At 41.7% G+C, this 16,625-nt stretch overlaps 1 protein-coding gene across 1 annotated transcript; it reads left to right on the forward strand.

Moving 5' to 3' along the window:
• Positions 1-5,508: 5,508 nt before the first annotated feature.
• On the forward strand, positions 5,509-13,514 carry LOC118968005 (olfactory receptor 56B4-like). Its single transcript, XM_036996460.2, has 2 exons — positions 5,509-5,525; positions 12,566-13,514. The coding sequence occupies exons 1-2, from the start codon at positions 5,509-5,511 to the stop codon at positions 13,512-13,514; spliced, it is 966 nt and encodes a 321-aa protein (XP_036852355.2).
• Positions 13,515-16,625: the final 3,111 nt, after the last annotated feature.

Raw genomic sequence — 16,625 nt, forward strand, 5'->3', positions numbered from 1 at the left:
GAACCGTGAGAGGAACAATTGATTACTAGGTGGGAGTCTTTATGAGACGAGAGAACCTGGCTGGGGAATAAGGCTGGAAAAGACGCCAAGTATCTCCAGTGCCTGAACTCAAAATGCCAAGTATAACAGGAGGTCAAGTCCTACAGTTACTGCCATGCATATATTATCACACCTTACTAGTGAAATTACCTACAACTCTTCTCTTCTTCACCAATCTCTGTACATTGGACTCTCATCTCAGTCACCAAAATCACCCCTGAAAATGATGCCAAATTAATCTATAGGAGGATAGTCAAGAGTATGAAGGATCTGGACATTGCATTACTTTGAGAGGAACTGGAGAAATGTAGCGTGCACAGCTTACACTGGAGAATGCTTGTGGTGGCGTGCATGATCTTTGTGGATTCTTCAGATCCAGGAAGAAACTCCCCCTGGAGAAAAAGTGATTTGTTTTATGAAGCAAGGTTAAAATAAGAACAAACATATGCAAATTTATAGTTCAGGACTCAGGATGTGGAGTTCATGTCTTCAGAAGGATAACCCCTTATCAGAAAGACAAAGGTCAACACATATCTCTATTAGAGCACAAGGGTGGTTGGGAAAGGTAGGTACCCAGAATCAATCATTGATTTAGGAAAGCCATGCTCTAGGGTACTGACCCAGCTCTGGAGAGAACACAACATAGCAGGTGTCATTTCTGGTAGAGTCAAGATTATGAACCCTAACATGAAGCACTAAGTCTTGTAACAGAGAAGTCAAGCTTGGTAACAGGAAGCTTAAGATGGATGATGCACATAAGACAGATGACACCCCTGAAACTGCAGGAGACAGGCGTTATGTTAAAAACACCAGCCCAGAACCGCATGCAGAAGGAAGCAGCAGGCAAGATAAGCAGCAAGAGCAATATAAAGGCCAGTCCAGGAGGAACCGAGGGGTAAACTGGTAATGGGAACCGGAACTCAGGCCCAGAAAATAAGAAAAAGTCTAGAACTGGCACGTTAGATCAGTGTGACTATGGACCACCACCCTGAAACTCTGAAACCCTTGCCTAAAGTCAGAAATTATATAAAAACATCAAGAGATTGGAAAGAGACTGAAGATCCAAAAACAGTCAAGAGGTTTGGATCAATCATTTAGATCAAAAAAAAAATTTCCTGAGTCCCTCTTAAGGTTGTTGAAAGAAAAACAGAGATTTTAAACAGCATCAGGTGGAAACTACACAGCACACTTAGAGTACCAAAGGCAAAGCAGAGGTACACACAAAGGTCTGTGGCTACACCCTGGGGAGGCAGAAACACCTTGAAGAGGGCATCTAATTATGCCTGTGGGGGCTCAGGGAAGACAACACATGAGGCAACATGGAAAAGTTGAAGAGTGTAAAAAGAATATTCTAGAATGACTCACTAGCATAAAAAAAGTACACCAAAACTCACAAATTACAGAATTCTTGATGAACAGTTAAAAGACCACTGATGAGGGAGCAGTGAAGAGGGATGAGATTTGAGAGGGAGACTGGACCCAGACTGCAACCAGTCTGAAGTGCTCTTCCAAAGAGCACTAGGTGTTAATAAGAGGTCAAGGAAGGCAACGTACAAGGAAATTGTTTGAGCAGGGCAGTGGTATCGGTAGGTGCGTGCTTTAATCGACTTCTTTCACAATGCTCTGGGCAGAGAAGGAGGGACATAATACAGAAGGGGTCCAACTTGGAGTAAACCTGGAAGACAGCATGGCAATGTGGCAAAAAGCTGGAAATTGAACCCAGTCTTTAGTGGTGAATTCTGTCAAACATTTAAGAGAGAAACAGTAATAATCCTATGCAAACTTATAGAAAATAGGAGAAGAGGGGCCACTTCCCAACCAACTTTGTGAGGTCAGTATTAACCTGAAAACAAAACAAAATAAAGGTACTGCAAGATAGGAAAATCCAGACCAGTATTGCTCATGAACAGTGATACGAAAATCCTTAACAGATGATTAGCAAATAATACCAAATAATATATAAAAAGGATAATGAGAAGGCAGGGCTTTCCTGAGAATGCAAGATAATTTACCATTCAAAAATATTTTTCATCACATTAACAAAATAAAGGATGAAGAGAATACATATCACCTCAAAAGAGACAAAAATAAAAGCAAAATCAACATTCATTCATAATAACAGAAAAAACTCTCATACTATAAATAATAGGGAAGATCCCAAACATGAATTTTACAAAGAATATCTATGTAAAAACTACAGCATTATTACACATAATGGTAAAAGACTAAAGGCTCTCTCCCCAAAATGAGAATTAGGTGAGGAAACCCACTCTCACCACTTGTATTCAGCATTGTGCTGGAGGACCTAACCACTGGAAGAAAACAAAAAAATCAAGTAAAATCGTATGGATTAGAAAAAAAGAAGTAAAAAGATGATCACTGGCAGCCAAAATGACTGTCATGTAGAAAAGCCTAATATCTGTACTAAGTTAGCAGGTTCACAGTACACAAAGTCAGTACAACATTGAATTCCTGCATTTCTATGGTAGCCATGAAAAACTGGAAAATTAAGTTCATAGAGCTATTATGTATAATGACATCAAAACATATAAAATACTCGGGGATAAATTTGATAAAATAAGTCCCTACATGAAAAATTAGAAAACACTGCTGAGAGACATTACTAAAGACTTATATTAATGGAGAGAAATGTTATGTTTATGTATTGGAAAACTCAATATTATTGAGATATCTAGTCTCCCCAGCCCAATCTATAAATATGATGCAAGTCCAGTCAAACTAACAGGAGGCATTTTTGGTTGTAAAAATTGTAAGCTAATTCTCAAACTTATATGAAATGCAAAGATGCAAAAGAACAAAAACTATTTTGGAAATTATCAAAGTTGGAAGATTTATATTATTTTAATTCAAGACTTACCATAAATCTTCAAAATCCAGACAGTGTAATATTGGCATAAGGGCACATATATACACAAATGGACCAGAAAAAAGGGTTCAGAATACCCCCACATACATAGTCGATTTATGTTTTTAACTCGTGTGACTGTAACGCAATGGGAAAAGGGATAAAATCTTAAATAATGGAAATGAAACAACTGGATATCCATATATGAAAACATAAACTGAGACCCTTACCTTACATCTATAAAAATTAACTTGAAATCTCCAGCTGGGCAGGGGTCCCGCTGAATTGCCCACGGCAGCGGCCAGCCCACTACAGCAGCCAGGAGTTTTTCCCTCTTTGCCGCAGTGTGCTACGTGCAGTTCCTCAAAGAAGGGCACCAACACAGCTGGCGTTTCCAGCTAATGAGGCCCACATGCACCTGACACAACAGCCGCCCCTCCCTGCACGGCGGTCGATGACGAGTGCGGGATGCTCCCCACAGATACCTCTTCCCAAGGCCCATTTCTTCCATCTCTGGCTGGTTCGCCAATTGTTGATCAGAAAACCAGCCACCGTAAGAAAGGTAAGGAAAGATGGCTGGGAGAGGCAGGCGCTCCAGGTGAGCACGTGGCAGGTTTAATAAAAATGGGAACTTACTCACCAGGCGCGCCAGCTACCTCAGGAACAGAAGCTCCGCACAACTGCCACCAGAACGGCCCCAGGAGGCACGTGCTCTCAGGGCAGAGACCGGAAATGGCCGTGGCTGCAGGAATGGTGGGCGGGACAAACGTTTCAGGGCCGGGGAGCTGGTAAGGAGCCTCCGACGGCGCGGACCAAACTCGCCGGTCAGCCGGCGGTCACGTCTGCTCAGTGACCTCCTCCAACACTCCAGCCCATATGCTCTTTACAGTTGTGCATGCCCCCCGTCTTTTGCCATGTGCCCAAAGCAGTCAGTGATGGGTTTCACTAGCACAGAGGCGGCTTATTTGGTAGCTAGTGAGCTGCAACAGATAGATATATTGCTCACAGCAATAGTATAGGCACATGCAAGAGAAAATACAGAGTAAGAGAATGATTCCCAAAACAAATCATTTTTTTCTGCCAAGAGTCCCATGACCTGAACCACTGATTTATCAAGTCCCCAAGGCTGGGGGTTGGATCACTCAGAGTGTTCACCTGTGTCTTCCTGAGATTTAATAAAGATGTTATATTAGCAGACTCAGCAGGTGTGAACACACAACATTTTGTGGGGATAATGGCCCAGGTGCCTCCTTGTGAGGCAGTAATAATGCCCAAGGCCATTCTATTTTGGAGGACAACTTTTCTCATTAGACACATTTCAGTGTTCAATAAAGAGGCTTTACTGGCTGTCATTTAATGCTTGATGGGTGAATTTAGTGAGGGCTTCTGTGTATGCTAGGATGTCCTCCAGGCCAATGGATGGAACAAAGATGGCAACCAAATGGTTGTGCGAGCAGAGAACAGAATGTGTCCTCCTGGCCTTGGGGTTGGCAGCTTTAGGAACGTCAGCTGGTCATGCATACCATACATGTTGCCTAGGGCAGGCAACACTGTCAGGCATAATTGGGGCTGAGATATGACAGACCAAGACCACCATCTTCTCCCCTCTCTCAGTGGGATACATACTTTCCAGGTACAATGTGTTTCCATAGGTCCAACATACAGCAGTACAACAGGATCCCAGTGCAGACTACAAAGTTCCCCTTACCCAAGGGTGCAAAGTAACTCACTCATCCCAGTAGGACATCCCATTGCAAAGTCCCATAGGTAATACCTTTGCCAGGCATGTTGGGACTTGGTGTTCTTAGCATCATAGCACGTTGATCCACAGTGAAAACTCATGGCAATGGCCATTTCCTGTGATTTCCATGCCCTTATGGTATTGACTGGTCTTGGCAGGGCATATGGGGCAACAGCCCCAGGTTGGCATATGGGGCAACAGCCCCTACTGGTTGATAATTCAAATATATTAAAGACTGAGATTGTACTTGAGTTCAACCAGCCAAGGTGGATTTATCCACTAGTTATTTAATATGCTGTTTTGATAGTCCATTCCTCCTTCCTACCAATCCTGCTACATGCAGGTTATAGGGTAGATGGAACCTCCATTCAATGTCATGTCCTTGTGCTCAGTCTTATATATCATGACCTGTGAAATGAAATCAGCTTCTCTAATCCCCTACTGGTGGCAGCCTGGTTTGCATGGCAGCAAGGGAAAGCTTGGGTTAAGCAAGATACAATGTCCACATGAACCAAGGCACATGAACCACAGAACCCACATTCTGAGGGAGGGGGCCAAGGTAATCAATTTGCCAAACCCTCACTGGTTGGAAACAGCACCAGCTGCTCTCAGACTCCTTTGGCAATTGCCTTGGGTGTCGTTTGGAACACAGCACATGCTGTTACTGCATTAACCAGTCACTCTATTTCAAGGGCCATCTGGCACCCTTGGCAATATACCATTCTACCCAAGCATTATGGTGGCTGCTCTTTCTATACACTCAAACTGCTTTATCTGCTGAAGGGTCAGTTATTTGGGCTCACACCCAAACTAGGGTATCAACTTCCTCGTTGCCACAGGATGTCAGCACCTTATGAGTAGTATGGGGAAGGCAGTGCAGTGCAGACGGCCTCAGGCTCTTGCAAGCAATCCAAATGTCATTCCATATATTCTGACCCCACAAGGGCTTATTCATGATCATCCATCCTTTGGCTTCCCAGTGCCCAAGCCATAGGGTGACTCCCTTTAGAACAGCCCAACACTCAGTGCAAAGGGTTAATAGCCAGGGCTCATGAGTGCTCACCAACCAAACCGCTCCAAGTTCAGCCCACTGGCTGCTGCAATTTGTTCTTCCTTCATTCAGATGGTGTCAGTGATGGGCTGCATAGCAACTGCACTCCATGTGGATAGACTGCCCAACTAGATCCATCTGTATACCAGGCACCAGGGGGAATTTCCCCCATTCCCTTTCTACAGGCTGCAGGAATAGAGGTGGAAGTATTGGGGGAATCTACAGGGCCTGGTGGCATCCACATTTCGAGGAACAGTGGACTGGCAGGTAGGGTATTGCTCTGCTGCAAACAGGCATGCCACTTAATGAATATGGGAGCCTGTGCTATGGCAGAGGTGGGTTAGTAGAACATTGTCTAAACCCACCCCTTGATAGGAAGGAAGGGTCTTACCATGAATATGCTCTTCTGGGTTAGGCTCCACCTGTGTACAAACGAGCTCTGTATGTACTACCAGGAGCTATCACTCTATGGGGACATATCAGGTTTTTCCCCCTTCCAAAACTGGGACCAAAATCATAGAAGTACTCTGTCCCTCTGTTGTCAATGACACAGTGCCCAACCCATACCTTCTGGAGTCACAGGCACATCAATTCAAATGGTACCCCTGCTTGGGAGATGCCCGGAGCTTTAACTTCCTTCACTAGTATTTTAAAGGGCAGCTTGTGGCTCCAATCCCCACTCCAACATGTGCTCTCTCTTCACCAAGTGCTATAAGAGATGGTGGCACTGTGACACGTGGGGAATTAAATCAGGCCACCAACCTCCATACTGTAGCGTCAAATGTCGTTAGGGTGTTTGAACCCGTGAATGAAATGCCTTGCAACAATCTCTTTCAATAGTACCGAATCTATGAGTATCTTGCTGATATGCAGGCACTGGGGTACCGAGGAGTCCCAAGAATCTGCCTAATAACTATTTCACAAGCAGCGAGGCCCTGTTTTCTACTGACTATAGCTCTTTTGCTTATAAGATCTTGGATTAGGATAAAATTATAGCCACTTTATTGTCAAATTTTCATTGTATCCTATTGAGTCTGAATCATACAGAGAAAGAGGTGCCTTTTAATCTGTAGGGATTTTAATTTTTCTGTATGATAGGACATGTAGAATGTGAGCCCAACATACAAGACTATCAGAAAACTAGGAATAGAAGCTTCCTTTGAAGATACAGTTCTCTGTCTCCCTACTACCCAACAGGAAGATAATAGGATAAGATCTTTTTTATAAAGTCACTGTCTACCATAGTACCCTATCATTAAAATTTTCTCAAGACATTATTTTACTCATCTTTGCTACTATGTGTTCTAAGCTTTCCCAAAGGCCTAATCCTTCCTCTTTCAGGATTTGTTCAATGATATCAATCTTCACTTTTCAATCTGGATTTCTTCTTTCAGATGATCTTAACATCTATATGCATACAAGTTTTAGTGTCTGCGTTCCAGCCTCATGAGTCAACTATGGGCCTTACAAGGAACACCCACATAAACCCACCATTTGATAAGAAAAAGAGAGTGAAGAACAAATCAATGCATAAATTTACTTTCAAAAAAATTTTAAATGATGATATTTGGTTGATGTCCTTTGGCCAAAATTCAATAGTGGATATCACCCAAGAAAATAATGTGGCTGAGAGGAGGTTGTACGAGGTTGAACAAAGGACACTGGGTAGAACAAGCACTAAACAGAAAGAAAAAACATTCAGGATCCTGAAAATGGGTTAAACTGAAGTTGACTGAGTAAGAGTTGACTAAAGTACTTGGACTCAATACCAACATTTTTACTATATATTAATATATGTAATGGAGTATGGAGAGCATGGTGTTAGAACAGCAAAGAAGAAAAAGATTCCAATGTAATATTTATTCAACATCTATTATCAGCCAACCACCCTGAGAGATACTAGAGTAAAATAATGAATAAAATAGGCACAGCCGCAGTTCTCATGGGCTTAAAGTAATGGGGAGAATGTTAGCATAATGGCAGTTATAACTCCATCCAGTAATGGATAAAAAGGGAAGGACAAGGGGTTCGGGTAGTGCGCAGGCATGGCATCTGAACACAAACTGGAAAATTAGGGAAGGCTTCTTAGGACAAGTGATACCTAGGTTGACATGAAAGAGAAGTTACCTGATAAACATAAAGAAGATTTCATGAAAAAGTAAAACATCTCTGAAGGCCTAAAGGCAAGAGTTTAAACAATATAGTTGCAGGACAAAGAGAAACACCTAAAAGTTCCCGTTGGATAGCAGAAAGGCTGGTGGGCATGTGCATATACCACCCAGATCATCCTCTGAGGGAGGACTTTGTCAGCAGGTAGGAGAGCAAGTGACCCCAGCTGTCACCTCTCAGGGACTCCCGCAGCTATAGGCGGCCTGAGGTCACACCTTCCCCTATCCAGAGACAGTGTGAGCTGGGGATGTAACATCCAGGCCTTTGGGCTACGTGTGGACTGAACTCTGATGGGTACCATTCCCTCCAGAGCTCCGACGCAGTCGGCTGAGGTTTTTTCACACCCGGGTGGCCATTTGACTTCCTCTTCTGCTCCGTCTGTCCTCCTCCCTGCTTTTCCACAGGTTCTGATCCCTGGTTAACTGTTTTTACCCTAGACTGTCTCAGTGTCTTCTCCCAGTGAATCTGACCTGCAGCATGAAATTAACACATTTTGGTTTATTAGGAGAATATAAGTCTCAAAGTAGGTTTAGAAGAGTATGAGACATAAGGAACTGGGAGCTCTATACTGAGAGAAATGCTTCAGCAAGTTTGCAAAAGAGAGTAGAGAGAGGGAGAAGATTCAGGAGTCAGGTGAGGGAGGGAGGACGGTGAGACCAGGATGTACACGGGCCCAAGTCCTAGCAGGAAGCAGCAGATGGCATGTGCAGAAGGGGAGACTGAAGAGAGTATAATGAAGGCACTATTCCAAAGAGGTGGGAAGACTTAGAAAAAAAATACTAAAACAGGGGTGGTGAATAATGCCAAGGCTGGTAACATTAAAAGCCATTATCAGCCCACAGTCTGAGGCACAATGGGGGGAAACAGCGTCCAGTATTCACAGAAGCCATAGGGAGAACCATGGGACAGGAGCAGTGGCCTTCAATAGGGGACACAGGCGCCTCCGAGCCACAGACCAGCAGGGGAAATTCAGGGGAATAAATCCTTCAGCTTGTCTTCCCAGCTGCCCTCTGATCTCCTGCCAGAGCCGCCATTAGACAAATGCACCCATATCCAGAGGCAACAGACATGAACCTCAAGGGGGACAGAGGAGGGTGCAAAGCAGATCTGGAGGGGTAAGCAGGAGGTATGCAGCAGAGGCGGCATCTGCATTTTATACATGTTTATGTACAGGGAAGATAACTCATGAAAGAAGCAGCAGTAAAAGATGAAGCACAGGGCACAGCTGCTCGAAAAAGGTCCCTGCAGAGGCTGAAGGGAACCGTAGGTGCTGCGGGAGGGGCAGGCCTTCAGACGCACAGGAGGGTCGCCTCTTCCAAACCTTCATCAAGACAGAGGTGACCATGTAACAGTGCTTCCCAGGGGGCTGGGGGCTGAGTGTCTCTGTTCCCTGAGCTGAGCTTGACGTGCCTCTGAGATCACTGGGGGCCACTGGGTGCTGCAGTGAATAACCACCAAACCTTGATGCACACAGGAAAACAGATCAAAGAGAGCCTTGTGCTGGGCCCAGGGTCCAGCAGAGAAGGACCAGGGCATCTCCAGGCTCCAATTTGCACAACCGCCTGGGCCCCAGGGGAGAGAGGGGCATGTACTCTCAGCAACAAAGGCATAAATACCCGTATGGCCAAGAGAATAGAAGCAGCTACAGAAGGCAGTTCCGTTTGGAGAAGAGCTCTTCAGAACCTCCTGGCAGGGAGCAGCCAGGGTGCAAAGGTGAGGGGAGGCGACCCTTCTCTCGCTCTGCTCCTAGCTCTCGGTTCTGGCTGCCCCGCCTCTCTTTCGCCGCCTCCTTGGCTTTCTCACTGGGCTTTCTAAGCTTGATCCTCTGACTCTGGCCTTCTCTTCCCCTAAGATATTCTCCTGTACAAAGGCCTGGGGTCTGGAGGACGAGTAAGAAAAGTGTGACCAAGCTCTCCTCCAGACACGTCAGACAGTAGAAACCCCAACGGGAGAGCAGAACAGCCAAAAGCTGCCTCCTGCAGCCAGACACAGGGGAGGCGAGCTGTCAGAGCTTAGGGAATGGTGGGAGCCCAGATCCGCCATTACAATTATGGACCCAAGACCCTGACAAGACCTATTGGCTGAATTCACCCGTTTCGCATCACTGAGAAAAAAATCAAGAACTAGAAATCAGTATCACCAAAAGTAATAAAGACCATTTAGCAGAAAAGCTTTCACTCTTTGTGTTGTTTAGAAACTCACAGACATTTTAATAGGATGCAGACCAAAAATGACACTCAAAGTTAAACTAATGTAGAAAAATATTTTTCTACCAAGTATTATATGCAATTACTGAAAAATTATTAGCTTTGGAAAGCAGTAGATAAAACAGTTGTATTTTGGAAAGTGTTTTTTAAAAAAATAATCATCAGGAGGTTACTTGGGTAACAATAGCCAACTAGGAAATACATAGAGGTGAAAAGGTAGTAAGAATGGAAAAAATTCCAAAAATACCTATTACAAAAAGGAAAAATATATTCAATTTCTGAAAGGAGAGAATCAATGGGATAATGACCTCAATTCTTCCATAATTAACTTGTGTTTTTAACCATTTTTTTATTTTAAAAATTTGAGTTTTTACTAAGAATCTCCCATACCATGTGGTAAATACATGAATTCTACTGAAACTGGTGCTAAAGACTGTAACCACTGTCCTGGCAGGCAGTGATCTTTGAATACATGTTGGAATTTAACATGACCAAAAAGGGCATTTCAGAATAATGAGGAGGGTACGGCTTAAATACTACATGCTGCTAGAAGAATGATTTGACATTCAGTGGGGAGAACTTATTTTAGATATTTTCTCAATCCATGTGAAATTTCAAACTTACTTAAAATAAATTTTTGTAAGGAAAATGTTAATAAAATATTTATTAAAATATTGAATTTCACATGAAAATCTTTAAAGTCATAAAATAATATACAAACTACAATGGTTATGATTACATAAAAGCTTAACTGTACATATGTGTGTAGGTTACTTTTTTTAAGGGATCAATAGAACTTAATGGAAAATTAATTGGAAGAATTATTTCCACAAAATTCAACAGACAAGTAATATCCTTAAGATATAATGAAATCCATACAAATTAATATGATGCTGCTGTCAGACCCCATGCTGAGGACTTGCAAAACATTACTTCACTTAATTCTATGAGATACTTTGGATATAAAGACAAATGAGAAAATTAATGGGTAGTCACATAAATGGAAGATAAATCTTTGAAAATGTCCAAGTCCACTCAACAATGAAATGAAAACTGAACCAAAATTGAAGTGTTGATTTTTACTTATCCTAGTAATAAAAAATTTTAAATTAAAATTCCTAATTTAGGCATGGATGTGATGAAATAAGCACTCATGAACCAACTCTGGGTGTGTAAAGTACTACAATGTATCTAGGAAGCAATGTTTCAGTATCATATCAAGGGAATTTAAAATGCCCATATTCTCATACAGGTCAAGAATAACTGCTTGGAAAGACAACTGGGCAGTATCAGTCAAAAATCTTTTTTTTTTTTTATATCACCCATCAATTCACTTCTTGGAAATTATCCTACGGATACACTTATACATATGCCTAAAGATATAGATGAACAAGTAGATTTAGTGCATCATTTTTTACAATAGCAAAATACTGGAAACAAATTGAGTATCTGTCAAAAGTTCTCATTAAATTATTGGATATCCATGTGGTAGAAAATCATCCACTTAGCAACCAGACACATCTATTGAGTGCTCTGGAACAGTCTCCAAGAAAATCAAGTTTAAAAAGAAAAGGGAAGTTAATAAAGGATAAGGGGTATGACTGATACGTTAATATTTGCTTCTGTCTTTACGGGGAAAGCACACATACATTTTTGTCCAAGCAAAACCTGTCTCTGGAAGCCATGAAAGTGGATCACTGGCTGCCTCTGGTGCAGTGAAGGGACTTGGGAGGCCCAAGCACAGGAGTCTTACTTTTCATTGTTTATATATTTCCTTTTTTTTTAATTTTATCATGTGCATGTACAACCCTTGAAATGAAATACTACAAAAAATAAATTTTTAACATGCCTAGGTCCTTTGTATGTATCACTTTTGTGCCATTTTATAAATTCTACTCAAACAAAATAACCTGAGCAGTAAAATAACAGTGAACAAATTATGGAATAGCCAAATATAGAACTATAAAGCAGTTATTAAAATTAAGATTCTACATTGCTTTTAATGATAATGGAAAGTCATGATTTTTTTATTCATCCAGGTAATATTCACTGAGTACCTATTTTATACCTTAGAACATGCAACTAAAAGACAAAGACAAGATACAAAATTATCTCCATATGACGTAAACTGCCTAAATAGAAAACAGAAAAATGCAAGTAAACTAAATAGTAATATTTGTTAGGGGTTATTGATATGAATCTTGTTGACAGATTTAGACATGCTTATTAGACATACAAGTGGTGATGACAAACAGCTAGGGCAACTTTTCTGTCCAGAACTAATTTCAGCTTTTTTTTATTGCTTCTCTGTGGAATATTTTCAGGAGACAACAAAAAGTTGAGGGTCCTTCATGAAAAAAAGAAACTGTATCATTGGCAGGAATCTCCAATCAGGAACCTCAGGTGAACTTTTAAACACAACCTCCTTCGTTGTTCAGTTTGAGGAACAGACACTGAGGACAGGGTGCCTGTGCCATGGATTCTTCCACCAGTGTCACCAACAGTTCCAGCCTCCACATGTCCCAGTTCCTCCTGATGGGGCTCCCAGGCATTCACGAGTGGCAGCACTGGCTCTCCCTGCCCCTGGCTCTGCTCTACCTCTCAGCTCTTGGTGCCAATCTCCTCATCATGATCACCATTAAACATGAGGACACACTGCATGTGCCTATGTACCATCTTCTGGGCATATTGGCAGTTGTGGACATTGGCCTGGCCACCACCATCATGCCCAAGATTCTGGCCATCTTCTGGCTCGATGCCAAGGCCATCAGCCTCCCTGAGTGTTTTGCTCAGATCTATGCCATCCACTTCTTCATTTGTATGGAGTCTGGTATCTTCCTCTGCATGGCAGTGGACAGATACATAGCCATCTGTCACGCACTTCGGTATCCCTCCATAGTCACTGAAGCTTTCGTGGTCAAGGCCACAGGACTCATGGTGCTCAGGAACGGCCTGCTTACTATCCCAGTGCCTGTACTTGCTGCCCAGCGACACTACTGCTCCAGGAACGAGATTGACCACTGCCTGTGCTCCAACTTGGGGGTTATCAGCCTGGCCTGTGATGACATCACTGTGAACAAATTTTACCAACTGATCTTAGCATGGACCTTGGCTGGGAGTGATATGATTCTGGTCTTTTCTTCCTATGCACTAATCCTTCACTCTGTGCTAAAGCTGAACTCACCAGAAGCAATCTCAAAGGCCCTGAGCACCTGTAGCTCCCACCTCATCCTCACCCTCTTCTTCTACACAGGTATCATCGTGCTGTCTGTTACACACCTTGCAGGGAAAAAGATTCCCCTAATTCCTGTGCTCCTCAATGTGCTGCACAATGTTATCCCCCCTGCCCTCAACCCCATGGTCTATGCGCTCAGGATGCATGAGCTCAGACTGGGCTTCCAGAGACTGCTTGGGCTTGGTGGAGATGTGTCCACCAAGTAATTCCAACTTTTCAAAGCCATGAAGGCATTAGGTTAGCTCTCAGCAGACCTGGGCTGTAATCTGCCTTTATCCCTCACAAGGGAAATAATGGCCAATAAAATCAGAAAATTGTCAGTCCCATTAATCAAAATATGCATATGAAAATGATGGTGAAATTTCCTATTACTATAAAATAAGTAAGAAGAGACAACTGAAATGTTCCTGATCACTGAAGCCATCCCAAGATTGATAGTCTTATATACGCTTGGCAGGGTTGTAAATTGGCCCATATATACCAAAGAGCAATGTCAAAAAATTCATCAAAATACTCACAAATGCTTAAACTCTTTTATCCAATAGTTATATTTTTAGAAAAATGTGCAAAAGTAATGGTCTAAATGTAACCAATTGTGTATTCATTAAAAAGTTCATTGTAATATTAATAGAAAATGAAGCCATTAAAGGTAATCTTTCTATGATTTCACTTTCACTTGTTCATATTTATGTGTTCTTCATATGCAATTTTCATAAGACAAATGTTTATTTAAAAGGGGTCAGAGAAAAGTTTCATTTTTGCACCAGAAAATCTCAATAAAAGTATTAATTAATTAATAGACAACAAATGCTAAATACGTCCTATAGGCCAGAAAACAGATTAGATAGATAGATAGATAGATAGATAGATAGATAGATAGATAGATAGATAGAGGATTGATAAATAGATGATAGGTAGATAGATATATAGATAGATAGATAGATAGATAGATAGATAGGTAGATAGATAGATGATAGATATAGATAGGTAGATATAGATAGATAGATAGATAGATAGATAGATAGATAGATAGATAGATAGATAGAGAGATATAGATGGATAGACTCACATACTGATATATATATGTGTATGTGTGTGTGTGTACATATATACCAACAAATACCCTGTGAGGCAGGTACAGTAGTAATTCCCAATTTAAACTTAAGGGAACAAGAACAATGAAGTTACAGAATTTGCTCCTGCCACCACAGTGGTCAAGTGGGGAAGCAGATTCAACTCCTTGGAAGTCTGTTTGCATAACTTAGCACTATCTCTCTCTTAGTCTTGCTCTGTTGAAGAACTTCTGTATGATCTTGAGCAACTTATGAAACATCCCATGCTTCAGTTCTTCAAGTTAAAAGTTGTAAGAATCATAACATTTTGCTGAGCTAAGTCACAGCATGCTGTGACAATCAAAAGAGATAATAAAGGAAACATGAAAAGAGAGATGATACACATGTGGAAAAAAGGCTCCAGTTATGTGGTGAAGTCTTCTAACTAGGACAAAAAAAAAAATGGTCCTAGAAAATGACCTAGAAAAGTAGTTCCAAATAACCTATTAATTAAATCTGTGTGAAATCTTACCATTTGCACATCTAACAAAAATGCACACTTTTGAGTACAAGAATCCTGGTCCATGTTCATTTTGCACCTTCTCTGAGTCTAGTACAGAACTCTGAACATAACAGATACTTAATAAATACTTTATTCATGATGCAGGCAGTCAGGGGCATAACAGGATATCCTGAATCCTAGCAAAAATATTCAGGGCCATGGTCTGAAGGATGATCTCAGTGAGTTTGCATATGAGTCCACCTTGAAGAACAGCCTCTTGGAAAACAGCATAGGGGCTGAAGCAACATCAGAAACCCTAAGCTCATCCCAGCAGGGAAGTGGATGCTGGACAGCACAGCAGACCTGCAGGAAGGTAGTCCATAATGAGGGACAGGCCATCTTAAGAGCTAAGCTTGGAAATTTACCCAAGACCAGAGAATATAAACTTCCTCCAAATAAGCTACTTTTTCACCCTTCGAACCATGGCCACTGACTCAGATTGAAACAATACTCCAGGAACAGAGGCACGGGAGAGACAGTCACAAAAAAGGGCTTGAACTGAACCAACCTCCACTCTTTCTACCCGGAAGGAACTGGGAAGAGCAGTATCTACTGCAGAGTTCTTCACGGATTGCAAAACACTTTCTCACAATGGATAAACCAATTTCATGCAATCTTCACAGGGGCCCTCTTTGTTAGGAAGCACACACTGTTAATCCTTTTTCACAAAGAAATAGGTACTCAGATTGAATGATTAGACAAGGCCATCCACTGTAAATGGCAATGCTGAGCCACCCTCAAAGCTGCCTCCAAACTTTCATTCACACATGTATTTACTTTTTTTATTCATTTGTTCAAAACATACAACGTGAGACTACATGTAGCAGCCCAGAAGGTAGACCACTCTCAACAACTGCTGTGGAGATGTGTGTCTCAGTTTGTCTGAAAATATGTGAACATCCAGCACCCAATCCCAGAAAAAATTCTGACACAACAGAGGGATTCGAGCAGTGAGTTATTCTCTCCACTCTACGTGGTGCCATGAGTACAAAAAGGAGTGTGTGCTCTGTTTCATCTTTATAAACAACTTCCCATTCTCATGTGTATATTAACCCATTTGCTTTGTTTTATATGATTTTCTCACGTATTATTTCCATATCCAGTTGATACCTTAATTTGGGCCTGTCTTATCAAAACAGTATTAGTTGTATCTCTGTTTAACATAAACTGAGGGGACTTATCCTTTAAGTAGGGGGATTGAATCCATCCACATTTCTTGTAATTCCCATATTCACTTTCCCATGTCAAGTTACTAATTTTTAATGAGATCTTTTTTTTCCTACTTCTGACTTTTCCTGAATTGATCTCTTTCATAAATATCCCCATACACCCACTTCTTTGAGTTGGAAGTTTTATTAAATGTGTCTCTTTGGCAGGTTGCTGCATTCATAAGTTTTTGAACACATTCAATCCTATATTTCTTTATTGTTAGTCCATATAGTGTAATAGCTATTCATCATTTTCTCCTCCTAACTCTAAGCTCAAGTTAAGAACGTCGGCAATTCAGTGTCCCCATTACTCCCTATCAAACACCTCACAGGCTCTGGCCTATTACAAACATGACCACACCATGCTCGTCCCTCAGGATCGCTGCAAGGTAACATTGAAAATCCCCCATCCAGAGGTTGGATGAAATTCCTCTCTCCCTTGAATCTAAGCTGACCTTGAGATTCACTTACAACCAACAGAACATGGCACAAGCT

This window comes from Manis javanica, chromosome 11, assembly GCF_040802235.1.
Source record: "Manis javanica isolate MJ-LG chromosome 11, MJ_LKY, whole genome shotgun sequence".
NCBI classification, from domain to species: domain Eukaryota; kingdom Metazoa; phylum Chordata; class Mammalia; order Pholidota; family Manidae; genus Manis; species Manis javanica.